We start from the raw sequence: 13,682 nt of genomic DNA on the forward strand, positions 1-13,682 counted from the left end.
GATATATTATATTCCGTATTTAAACAAAATCTATTCAAGAACCTAACATTGTCTTTGTTTATGTACTATTTATTCAATATGGTCAATCGTAAGGTCGTCGTACTTCTAAAAGTTGACAAGCATACCTTTACGTTTTAGAGCAATATTTAACAGGGTTTGTTCTTTTCCATAATTGTATTAAACCAAAAGATCATGTTTTAAATCTCAAATGCTGCAAAATGTACTGTGTAAAATTTAGAAGAAAAAAACTATTTCATTTTATCTTTCCAGTGTATAGACTAATCTCAGAGATTATTTTAACATTACTTCGTAAATTCCAATAAATTTTAAAGGTTTCAATAGACCTACTTGAGTTCTAGACCTATCCACAATTTTTTGGTGCGCAGATAATAAAAATCAGCACTGCAAGGTCTGCTTTCATTCTGTTGTCGTAAAGACCACAAATGAAATAAATTTAGATATCCTTAAAATAAAATCAGGTTTAACGCAAATTTGTAATAGCCAGGCTTGTTCCATGTACATTTATCTACATATTTTTAGTTTATTTTAAAAATAGGTTAAAATTAGTTTAACACACGAAAAAATGATGTTTTTTTTAATGAAGTTCTAAAAACAAGGGACAGTTTCCCAAAAATCTAGACATAAATGACATTATTTTATTAATTAAAAAAAGAATTATAAAGATATATCAAAAGCACCAATTAACTTTAAGGGTCAATTTACCTTATTGTTAAGACTAACGGCTTCGCCCCTAGCCTCTAGGGGCTCTGCCCCAAGAGGTATAGTTACATCTTCTATTACCTACCCAGCCGAAAAAAATGCGAATAGATCACAAATTTTGGCGAATAAATGGCGAATTCACAATATTCGCAAAATTCTTTTTTTTTAATTGGGGGGATTTTTCAGATTTTTGGGGGTTGGGGGTGTCCCATCCCCCAATAAAAGAGCCTAAAACTACCACAGGACCAGTAGGTATATTCCCTGAAGAGTAGAATCCGATTGGTACAGTGGTTACCGAGATCTTAAGAACAGACGGACGGACGGACATACTTTGTATTATAGATAACAATATAGCTCTACTAAAACTCTAAAATTGTTACCCTTCTTTAGTAAACTATTCATAATATGGTTTGGATCATTTTACCATGAAATTGAATCTGCGGCCTCTGCACAGAAAAGGGGGAGATATCTAGACATAATAAAATATATGAAATATAGGTAAACATTGAGAGAAGAAGAGGCTGAAAACGATAACTTTTAAACAAAATGGAGAATAAAAAGAGAAAAAATAAGAAGAAAAATTAAAGTAAAGTTAATAGTTTTTCAGGATTCTTATCTTTTTAATGTTTTTTATGTATTTAGCTTGGAGTGTAGAACTAAACACATTTATTTAGTAGCTACGCTACTAAAAACCTATTATATGCATATATACGTTTCTTTGTGAACATATATGAGTTATTGCCTATGAAAAATGTCACTAAAAATACTTTAAAAACATAATTATCAAATTAGATGTTAATTATAAAGGGTTCGACACTCGCGATTTCTCTATACTGTATTATTCATCTTGTGTCAATCTGTCAGACTGATATCCTATAGCAATGAACATTCAGTATGCAATTTACTTTGTCTGTCGGTATGTTAGTCCTGCTACAAAATGTAGATTTAAGAAAATATAAAAATACGTGAGAAAGATTTCGTTTTTTTCACTCTAATAAATCTATTTTTTTTTTATTTCTCCTTGTCCGTATTCCCATCTATGTTTTTGTGCTTTGTTCATTACAGATGTTGTCATCCTTATTTTCTAATTAAAGATAATTGATTCTTAGGTTAGCTTTGAGTTTTAAAAATGGTATGTTACTGAAAAGTTCTATGATCACAAAACCTTAATTTGAACACAAGTAGGTCTGTAAATAGATAATTCATATATTTTCCTCAACTGTGCCTTGACAATATCTGGGGGGCATAAAAAAGGCGGAATTTTCTTTCAATTAAAGGATGCAACTTCTTCCCACTTATAGAAAAATAGACATCCTGTTACTTTAGAATAATTAAAGAAAAAAATAGAAGCGGCCGATGAACCTCAAACGTCTATATTATGAATTGGCATTCTATACATAATTAAGGCTCTTTGTTAATTTTTCACAGAATACTTATTATGTAAGGAAAACTGGTTCTAGAGACAACAAAATCGTATAGGTTTGTTTAATTGCAAAGCTACTCCATTGGTGACCCATGTCGGTCTGTGATTTTCACTTTGTGTTTCTTCTAATTTTATCAAAGCCTCTTTTTTTATTGATTTAGGATATTTTCACCCCATAGATTTGCTTACAACCATTACAAAAATGCTTAAATTACTATAATTAATTCACAGGTTTATATAACGCAGAGTTTAGTTTTCATATTGATAAGACAATATATATTTATGTATTATGTATCTATAATACAAAATAGAACGATATCTGCATTTCCGTCTGTCTTTCCGTCTGAAGCTTAAGATCTTGGTAACCGCTAAAGAGATTTTTCTCATCAGGGAATATAGCTACTGATCCTGCAGAGTGGTTTAAAAAATTACAATTATTAAAAATTTACAGTTTTGGTGAAGCCCCTAGAGGTTATTTTATATACTTACATATATTTACCTGTAGATCCATTTCTTGAAAGCTTATATAGTGCTGTACCTTATCCTTCTCGAAAATCATTACATGCTTTAAACTATTTTGTAAAAAGTTGTTATCAATTGACTTTAGAAATGGTATCGTATAAGTAAGTGTTTACTAGGATTTACAAAAATACTCGTTCATAGACAACTAATAGTATTTTTAAGGATATCTCTAAAACTTGATATCCTTATAATAATTAACAAGATCTGTGTGTGTGTTTGAACCGAAGGATCTCGCAAACTGATGAACTGATATGATTCTCATTTACAGGAGTGCTTCTTGTAGGTCCGGGAAGGTTCATAACTTTTGTGGTTAAAAGTATCACCATTCTTCCGGGAGAAATCACCCCAAGAAAAAGAAGTTTTTTTCTGTGCTCCAGTGCTCCTAGAGGCCAATAGCGGTGTAGCCAATCGTAGTAACACAAATAAACATATTTTCAACAAAATTTAAAGGAGATTTTTTTTAGATACAAATATCATTACATCTTTCTCCTAACATATGGAAATACTTTTTAAAAAATTACCAATAAATAAAAAAAACATTTTTTTGATTATTACAATATTGAACTAGTTATTTCAGAGTGATATTTTTGGTAATACCAATCTATTATATTATTTATCTATGTGTGACAAGTTAAAGAATGAAATTAGTAGTTAGCCTAACAGCAAGTAACAATGAATAACATTAACAAACAAAAAAATATAAACATATTGGTAATTATTTTAACAATAATACCAGGTTTATTATAATAGAAAAGTGTTTTTATTATCGAGGCTACTCTAAAAGTTTTACGTGATTATCTGTCGGTCTGCAATGCACTTAACTCGCATGAGTCATGTTCAATGGCAAACACAAAACCTTAAATTGGAACCATTAAAAAAGTATTTCACTAATCGTTTTTCACACAAAAGGATTTTTGGGCAGTATGTTAAAAGTTACAAAGCCAAACCTTTCCCACTGTCCTAACCTCTTTCTCAAAAAAATTTAATTTGAAAAAGATAAGATAGAGGGGAGGGGGTCTTTTCTAAATGTGTTTGGTACTGTGACTAGGAAAATAACACTTTTATTTTGTCTAGTCTACCCTGGTGAGAAAATGGTTTCAATATTGCCAACAGACATCTATACATGGATTTAAGTATACGGTGGGGAACAACAGGTGAGGATTATGGTTTAGATACTCTTTAGTAGAAAAATATGAAAAACAAATATTATAAAAACAATCCAACTAATCGTGAAGCGATAAAATGGTTGTTTAAAAGAGCATAGAAGTAAATTCTTTTAGTGTTTGCTTAGAAATGTATGGCTGTAAAAATTATGATGACCATGGTATAAATATTTATGCTTACAAATAAGAAAATGACTCATCTAACAGAAAAGCTTTGAAAAATAATTATGCAAACGTAACCAAGTAAAGTTTGAAGGGATGTACATCTTTTGGTATAATTTACAGAACTATGTCCTTTCCCTACCTTCCTAAGAATACCAATTACAGAATATAGAATTTCTTGGTTAGGAAATGTATTTTGAAATTTAGATTATAATTCCAAAAAAAAGTTGGCAAAAAAACTTCATATATAAAGTTCGAAAGGCATGTTTTTGTTGTGCTAATACAAATATCGGTTTTCTTATACGTCAACTTTGGACACTCAAAATACAGAATATATATGATAATGAATCCTTCGCTAAAAACTTATCACACATTAGAAGGTGAAAAAATCGCCTGAATAGTTCTTTCAATAATTTTACTCAATACTTGGGAAATATGAACAAAAAAGTACCATTACAGACCTTTGAGACAAATTTCCAAGGACTTTGGGCAGATCCAAGGAATTGAAAAGGGACATTTTAATCATGCAGGAAAAATGTTTTATTGTTGTAAAAATAAAATGTGTTGAAGCGATTTATTTGGATATATTTTGATATATTTAATATGTCTAGAGTGTGAGATATATGATACCAAAAAAAAATTTAAATCAGAGTTAACAGGATATGTACAAATATTGGACGGAATAGTGTCAAATTAAGAGCTAACCTATCATTCTTTCAAATAAAGTAATTAAGTTCTTCTGAACTAATTAAGTTCTCCATTTTAGGAAAGCTTTATAAAGTCCCGGGGTAGTTTTGGGATATTCACTTTCTAACCCAAAGTATTAAGTGATTTATAGAATGCAAAATGAATAGACATACTCTACTTCAAGATGCTAGGGGTTTCCATCCATTAGAGTTTCTAATACAGATTAAAATGAAAAGAGAAAAATAATTTCCTAGCCATCTCAGAGATATTAAGCTTCATACAAAACCATTTTGCATTATGAAGAAGTAAATTTATAGCCCTACAATAAAGAGATTTGAAGTGAAGCTGAGGAGCAGTCACTAATCTAGAGGAATCTCCTTGCAAATAAAAGGATATCCAAAATTATGTTTCAATAAGCATATACCTATCACTTTATTTTTCACCATATATAATACACATACAAATTTCTAAACATATGATGTTGCGTTATTTCGTCTTTTCATGAAAAATGAAATATTGAAATTCGCAACTTAGAGTAAACTTAGACCAGAAAATAAAAAAATCTTCTTTAAAATATTAAAGATACAAATCCACTGGTTTGTCATCTGTTTATGGGATGACCCTAACAATTTAAAACTAAATTAAAATGTTCGTTTAAATCTAATGCAGCAAAATGGTTGAAGCTTTCTTTTAAAAGATTCCATCAAAACTGCCAGTGCCGAGCCTAAAGTAAAATTATAATGAATGGTGTTCAGATATTGGTTTATTCTATAATTTTTTGGCTATAAAAGGCTGTTTTTAGCTTCTGATGTGTGTGTAGTTTTATTCATATTTTTAACCATATACACGAGTTAAAAATATCCAACCAAAACATTAATTGTGATAATATTGCTAATCTTTTTAGGTTTGAGCAGATTCTGTTTGGGTTTAGCATCCTGTTTTGTTTCACAGTTGGATTTATTTATACTGGAATATATATTTTGGACTATCAGGTATACATCCATATTTGAACAGTCGAATATAAAGAAAGTAGAATGTCTCTCTGTCTGTCTCTTTCTGAGAAGCGGAAATAAGTTTGTGACTATTTTCTGGAAGGTCAAAATAATGAAACTGAAAATGATTAGTATTTTTTCTAATTCATTTAAAATCAAACAAGGATGACAACTTCCAATAAAGGGAAACTTGACAATAAGACAAACGAATATTCACCAATATATACAGTAACAGCGCATTTAAATCAAAAGGTTTTCGAGTTCTTACTGAAATCACACACACACAACAAACATCTCTAGGACATAGCACAGTTTAATCAAGAAATTTGAATATTTTAGAAAGGACGAACAATAACATCAATAGAGACTACAACTGCCCCCTTGGAAGACATCAGATTTCCTTCTGTGACTATTTGTAACCTAAACAAGGTATTATCAATAAGGTGCAATACAACATTCTCTAACTTCAAAAGGCATCGTTACAAGATATACTTGATATTCTCATCTAAAATCCATTAATACACAAATTTTAAACACAATATCATTAGTAATAACCAAAATATTTCAAATAGCAGCCTTGACAATTACGGTTCATTCTTAAATCGACAAACTAACAAACAAAGAATCTATAGATAATCTAGTTTACAGGTATCATCACAATTAGTTGTCAATCGATCTATCTAATTATCTCCCTACTCATTTCAGAAATTAAACCGAGAATGTGCTATTTTTCAAAGTAATTGATTATTTTATTATTTGATAAATGTAAGTACTAAAATATTTAGATAAGAGATTCTTTCCTGAGAGGAGCTGAAGATAATCCCAGACAAATTTATCAAATGAGGTGAGCAAGCTCATTTTTTTTTCAATGACGATAATGTTTAAATTCAGCATTTTAATAACAGACAAGTTTTAAACTGTTAAAATATAAACTTTAAAAAAATCATTTTTCATAATTTAAACTAGTTGTGTTATTAAAAAATGACGTCATAAAATACAAATGACCAATGATAGGCCGATACACAGACTAAACTACCAATGACAGGCCAGTATGATGTCAATTTTTATGGACACTATAAGAAGCTTCGGCAATCAGACAAACCCTAGCTTAGTTATAAAGTAGTTACGCGGGTTAATTTATGTTGAAATATTATTTTAACATGTTACTAAACTGAAGAAAATTAGTGTTAGAATATAATGAAGTAATTTACTTGAAAGGTTCTCAATATTATAATTAACGTTTAACATTAAATTATTCCTCATGTTCAGGTTCTGTATGGAAAAAAATATTTAAAAATAGATTTATATTTAAAAATAAATTTTAATAAAAGCAGTTATAAACCTCACCTTTTCTGAATCGCATCCTTTCATAAACAATAGGCTAGAATAGACTAAATATAGCCACTAGAGGGTAAATGTGGTCGAGAGAAAGATATCCAATTACTAGCCATGATTCATATGATATCATTATATGACTTTCATAATTCAATCTAAAATAAGAAGCTTGGCGTTTTCAATAACCACAGCGATATAAAGTTTTCTAAAATTTTAAATTCTTTAAGTTCTCAAATATAACAGCTATGATTACATAAACAGGATAGGTATACCCAACAGCTTATATTATATTATATTTAAAAATAAAGACATTAATCAAATGAAAAATATTCCAAACAAACAACATACACATTTTCCCCGCAAAATTCTGAGATAAAAAGTGTGGGAAAGATAAATTGAGGTGGAGACGAAGTTCGGTCAATTCCATGCTAGGTACTTAATAATAGTTATTATGTAAATTGTTCTCAAACCTGCATCAAACATAACAAACCAGAACAATCAAACCAATCAAAGCATAGTAACCTAATTTATGATATATATCTAATAAAATATGTTGTACCTTTGAGGAAAATAAATCTTATCTTATCTTATCTAGTATTGGACATCTCAAGTTCTGTTATTTGATAGGAATTATTGATTTATGTAAATTATCCATATTTCTATATCTGAGAAAATTCTGTCCTCAAATTGAAAATACTTTTCTTACAGATAACAAGAACAATTTGTAATACAAGCAAATTTATTGCAAAATTTAATAATGATATTTTCGTTTATAATAAATTTTAAAAAAGAGTTGGCAGCCGCTCTTTTTTTGTATTCTAAAAGATTACCTCATCTGCAGTTTTTGCATCAAATGGAAGTTGCGGATAAAAAAAACTTAAATTGGAATTTTTAGCTTGGCTGATAACTATAAAACTAATAAAGCCTTATTTTTTTATTAATTAATATGTTACAATTACGTACCTAAAGATGTAAAAATTAAAAATTTGTATGATCAATTGTGAAATTGTTCAATAAAATGACATCGACTTTTATTTATAATTTTTCTATGGAAGTTCAAAATCTTGAGACTGAAAATCAATTACCAATATTTAGAAAGTTGCTGGAAGAATATTTACTTGGAGGAACAGTTAATCAGTCTTCTACAGAACTTCAGTTACATTTGCAGGTTATTTCTAGAAATAGAAAAATTCCTTATGGCTTTTAAAATAGTTTTTATCTTTCCTTTTAATCAAAATTTTTTAATGTTATCTAGTCATTTGCGAGCCCTAATAACCTCTAAAACAATGGCCTCAAAATTTTCTGTCTGTAAAACTTTTTGTGTCCTTTTTGATACCTTAACCAATTTTCATCATATTAAATTATGTGTGTCTGTCTAAATGACATGAAATGCGTAATTTGGCCATTTTTCTTGTAATCATCTGATTAGAAGTAATTCAAACAATTTCCAAACAATCTCCTGTGATTGTTCCACGAATTAAGAGTATTTTTTTTTCATTTCAAAAAGGTATAACTTTTTATATAAATAATAGTGTACATATTATTTAACAGAAAATGCAAAGAACAGTTGGATGGAATTACAATAATCAAAGTTTAGAGGAAGCAGGTAAAAGAGATGGGGGGGGGGGAATCACTCAAAAATCAGCCACGTGACGTCATAAAAATGAGGAATTGTCCATCTGTTTTTTAGTGTTTTCTTTCCCACTTCTCCTCTCATCTCTCTCATTTTTATGACGTCACGTGTCTGATTTTTGAGTGACTTTCTCCCCCTATTTTTTTTAATTAGATTTTTAAAAACCTGTAGGAATTATACTAATTAGGGGCAGGGCTCATCATGTTTTTAAGAATGAAATGAGGAAAAGTATTTTAATTTAATTTTTATTTCAATAATCTCCGTTATCTGAAAATTAGATATAAAAAAGTATTGTTTTTTTAAAATAATTTCATACACAAATGAAATTTATTCTCATGTATTTTTTTTCTAGAAAACTCAAATTAAAAATTTCCTTTTTAAGAAAAAAATGTAGTATTATTATTGATGAACCTAACCTATAAACCTGAAAAGAAAAAATTTTTGTTACAGGAATGCATGAGTGTAATGACACCTTACTACAAGTATCATGGAAACAACAAGATTATAATTATTTTGTTTCTGATAAGGTAAACCATTTAGATAGCTATGGGCTTATATTTTCTTCTTATATCATTCTAGTGGTAAACCATCACAAATAATTTTTTTATACAACTTTTTTTAGGAGGGAAGGGAAAGATCCAAAATTATTTTTTTTTAGAGGGAAGGTCAACTCCCCAAGAAATAACCTAAAGCCATGGTAAGGCCAGTAGAGATATTTTCATAACAGTGCTAATTCCGGCAAGCGGTTAGAGATATCTTCTTAAGCTTAATTTGGACGAACAGACAGAATTAGCCTAAAACTATTCCAAGGCTTATGTAAAAAAAACCTTATTAAAATAAATAATAAATAATGAGCCATGTTGCATAATCTATTAAGCTCTACTGTAATTTATATAATCATCCTTGTTTATATACTTGTGTATCTTTGTTTATTTTCAGAGCCACACAGATTTTGGTGTTTGCTGCAGAATTTATCCGCAGGATAATATTCATAATATTCTAAAATTAACAATTTTAAAGGATTTTTTTCAGGAGACAAAGAAAATTAAATAAGCTAAAAACTATACTTATTGTCATTTGGTCATAAAGATTATCTTTTTCTTCCTACAACTATTTTTGTGTCAAGGGAAAATTTTTTAATAGGGTTGTTTTAAACTATGACCCCACCCCCTTCTGCCGACCAATTCAAACTTAACTGGAGCAATATTAGGCTTGCCTAAAAAAACTTATAACTCGTCCAGGACAGACATTATGTTATTTTTTGTTATGAAATCTAATTGTTTTTAATATCAACAATTTTTGTGTGTTCTAGTATTAAAATGTTTATTATGGCTGCAACATACAATATTATGAATCCGCATACACATTCAAGATTTACAACCTTTCTTTCATACATGGCAGTCCTGCAATTGAAATACTTTACATTTTTTATAACCCAAGAATTACTAAATTTGCACCCGTCTGTCCTGTTAGTATTGGCCTATATATTTAAAACTTGACGATCTGATTCTGGTAACAGTTACAGTAGCAACTCTATAATCCATACCAGAACGTTCGTTGTCATTAAACAATAATAGTTATTTCTCGTATCGTATTATAAACGGCTTTCCGCGGATGTAGAATGTACAATTATAAGATTAATTAAGAAGGCACCGGCTAAAAAAACTAGTTTTAATTTTGTGATTGTACATTCGTAGAAAACTGGATATAATACGATGCTAGACATAGTTTTTTCGTATGGATGAGAACCGGTTCCTATCCACCGGATTCGAATGAATACGAGAAACAGTATTCTGTATAAAGCAATTTTGCAACGAAGCATACAATTTTGATTTAGTATAATCGCTTAGAAAATATTAAGAATTTATAAATTACGCATTTGAAAATAAAACTTTTTATAATAAAAAAAAGTTGGATAGAAGATGCATTTAAATAAAATCTGTAATGATAATCTTCTCTTAAGTTAGAATTTCAGAGGAATTTATATCTAATGTTTGAAGAAACTAAATGAATATTAGAATATCAACTGCAATAGATTGATTTTGGACAACCCAAAAACTATTCTAAACCTTCAGATAAATATCTCTATGCAGAAGTAAGAATTAATTTTAAGCAGTTTATATCATTTTACCCTTTATCTATCTACGTAAAATCAAACAGGATGTTCCAAGTAAAAGAAATAAGAAGATAACTTATTTAAAATTATAATCAACATATTTTTAAGAGAGGAGTTCAAAATGGAATGACAAATGGTATCAGTTTCTTTTTGGACTCAGAAATATTTGATTACGCCGCTATGGATAGCGAAAGGTAAATTTTTTGTATAATTCTATTTTCTTACTTTTAGGTCTTTCTGTAAAGTAGATATCCATACTATTTCCAATATGTCGTACAAACTAAACTTTATTCAGATTGAGGTTAGGTTAGGTTATAATGGGTACTGGGTAGCCTTAAAAGATTACCCCATACCATCACAGTTTAAACATATCTTCTATTTTTTTTTTAAATAAAGGAGGGAAGATTCTATGCTCGATAGACATTTGAGGAAAATCTCCAAAAATTCTTGTGTTGATAAAACCAGTTTAATAATTATAATACTCTCTTGTTCTACTTACATCCCTTTTATAATAAAGATATTGAATTATTTGAAATTTCATTATGTTCTTTATTTTTTCAATATACGGAAAAGTCAGGAAATGTTTTATTACGTTACTTTACTATATTGTATCGTTTGTATTTTATCTTATATGTATTATTTAATTAATTGACCTATAAATATAAATTGTTCATACACAAATGCTATTTACTTTTTCAATTAAGTGTCATTATCTATAATACAAAGTAGAACGATGTCTGTCTGTCCGTCTGTCCATCTGACCGTCTGTCCGTCCGTCTGTCTGTCTGTCCCTTAAGATCTCGGTAACCACTGAACCGATCGGATTCTACTCTTCAGGGTATCTACCTATTGGTCCTGTGGTGGTTTTAAGCTATTTTCTCGGGGGGTGGGACACCCCCAACCCCCCCAAAAACCAAAAAATCCCCCCCATTTTTATCACCTCTTGGGCAAAGCCCCTAGAGGCTAGGGGCGAAGCCGCTAGTATAATAGAATGAAATTAGATGTACAAACAACGTAAGTTACCATGTGGTAAACGTAATATTTCGTGTTTGCGTGCCTGCTATAAGTTAACAACTCTTTTTTTTCTCCACGTAAAAGAATTATCTTTTCATGAAATGTCATATTTCTTCTTTCAAGTTTAATGCTTCCATTAAGAAAGTTGTGCTTTTGACAAACTTTTTTTTGTTTGCGTAGCAAAATTGTTAACATTTTATAATGAATGGCGTAAAACGTATTATGATTCAGACCGTACAAGAAGGAGGGATGCGGGGGGAGGGGGGGTTGAGGGAACCACAAAAGAATTAGACAAATGCAAATTTTTTATAAATAATACAACCTAAACAGTTTTTCAAATTGATTCTAAAAATGATTATTCTACCTAAACATGTATTTCATTTTCTATTTAGGGGAAGCGAAGGCTTCATGATAGCTCTTTCTGACACTGCGAGCAGATCTGTAATTCAACAGCAAGGTAAAATCTCGGGGATATCCAATCTCGGTAACCCAAGCAACAAATTTTAATTTTTTTTGTTTTTTTTCTTCCCATCAATATATGAAAAGCGTTATTTTTTTCTAGGTGCGGTTTTCTCTTAGGAGGAGGGGGTTATTTCCCACCCTTAAGATAGGTGTGAACCTTCCCATTACGAATAAGAAGCTTCATCGAAAAGGAGAACTATATCAGTTCGTTGTTTAATTAAATCCACGGTATACATAGACACACAGATACACATGTTGTTACTTTATTTTGTATATTTAGGTAAAAATAGTAATAGTAATCAAATGCTATGGTAAAGTCAAACTAACATTAATCATTGTTAGGATTTCTGCTGTCGCCTGGCGGGAACCATTTGTTAGCCCTGCAAGCCAAGGTCTTTGATGTCACTAACTTGGCTCTTACAACACTCACTCCACAACAAAGGTACATTAGTTTTTCTCATATTCATTCGAAACTAATTAATATCCGGTAGATTAGAACCGGTTCTCATCCATATGAAAAAATATAAAAATGTTCAATCATAAAATTAAACTGGTTTTGTTAGACCCGAGATGCCGGAGTCATTTTTATATCCGAGGAAAATTGTTTATAAACTAAATAGAAATAACTATTATCGCATCGAATTATAAACAGCTTTCCGCAGATATAAACATGACTTCGGCATCTCGGGCCTAACAAAACTGGTTTTAATCTTATACATTTTATATTCGTATAAAACTGGATATTATTAGATAGATAGATGTATTTCAACATAAGCATAAGAAACGAACCATGATTAGAACCGGTCCAAATCCAGTGGATATTAATCAGTTTCTTAGCCATATTGGAAAAAAGTTTTATCAATTGTGTACTAAATCTTAATTTCAATGCTTTTGTATCAAACTTTTTTGTAATCAAAATGTAAATCGAATTCTTAATAAATTAATCATTAAATATTATCAAATATGAAGGTTATTACTCTTAAAGTACTTAGCGAACATTAAATAACCACCTCTCCCCCCCCCCCCCCCACTTGTTTTTTAATGAATCGAAAAATAGGAAGCGGCCTATCTTTTTTGTCTATCTAAACTATGCTGGTGTACTGAACCCTGCGGGGCAACACTGTACTGAATATAACCTAACCTAACACAACGTTAAACGAAGCCAGTAAAAAAGACTGACTCAGATTATGACGTCAAAAAATTTACCAATGAGAGGCCAGTATACACTGTAATTGACCAATGGTAAATTGATAGTGGCCTCTCATTGGTTAATTTTTTTTTGACGTCATAATCTGAGTCAGCCACTTTTACTAGCTTCCGTTAAACTCAAACACGGGAAAAACTACCATCCCCTCTTATTTTAAGTTTATTTTCGAATGAATGACAGTTTTTCGGTCGCTAGGCACTTTGAGGGAAACCACAAATATGAATTAATATCATTTAAAGACACTAA

The 13,682-nt window shown here is 30.1% G+C and overlaps 1 protein-coding gene across 1 annotated transcript; it reads left to right on the forward strand.

Moving 5' to 3' along the window:
* Positions 1-2,916: 2,916 nt before the first annotated feature.
* On the forward strand, positions 2,917-13,682 carry LOC145314786 (uncharacterized). The gene is made up of 12 exons (XM_080154865.1): positions 2,917-2,958; positions 3,740-3,819; positions 5,582-5,669; positions 6,009-6,098; positions 6,455-6,513; positions 8,100-8,172; positions 8,556-8,610; positions 9,088-9,164; positions 10,862-10,947; positions 12,160-12,224; positions 12,572-12,671; positions 13,676-13,682. Exons 1-12 carry the CDS (start codon positions 2,917-2,919, stop codon positions 13,680-13,682), a joined length of 822 nt encoding a protein of 273 aa, XP_080010991.1.

This window comes from Acartia tonsa, chromosome 3 (genome assembly GCF_053477335.1).
Source record: "Acartia tonsa isolate MP-2025a chromosome 3, ASM5347733v1, whole genome shotgun sequence".
Classification (NCBI taxonomy): Eukaryota; Metazoa; Arthropoda; class Copepoda; order Calanoida; family Acartiidae; genus Acartia; species Acartia tonsa.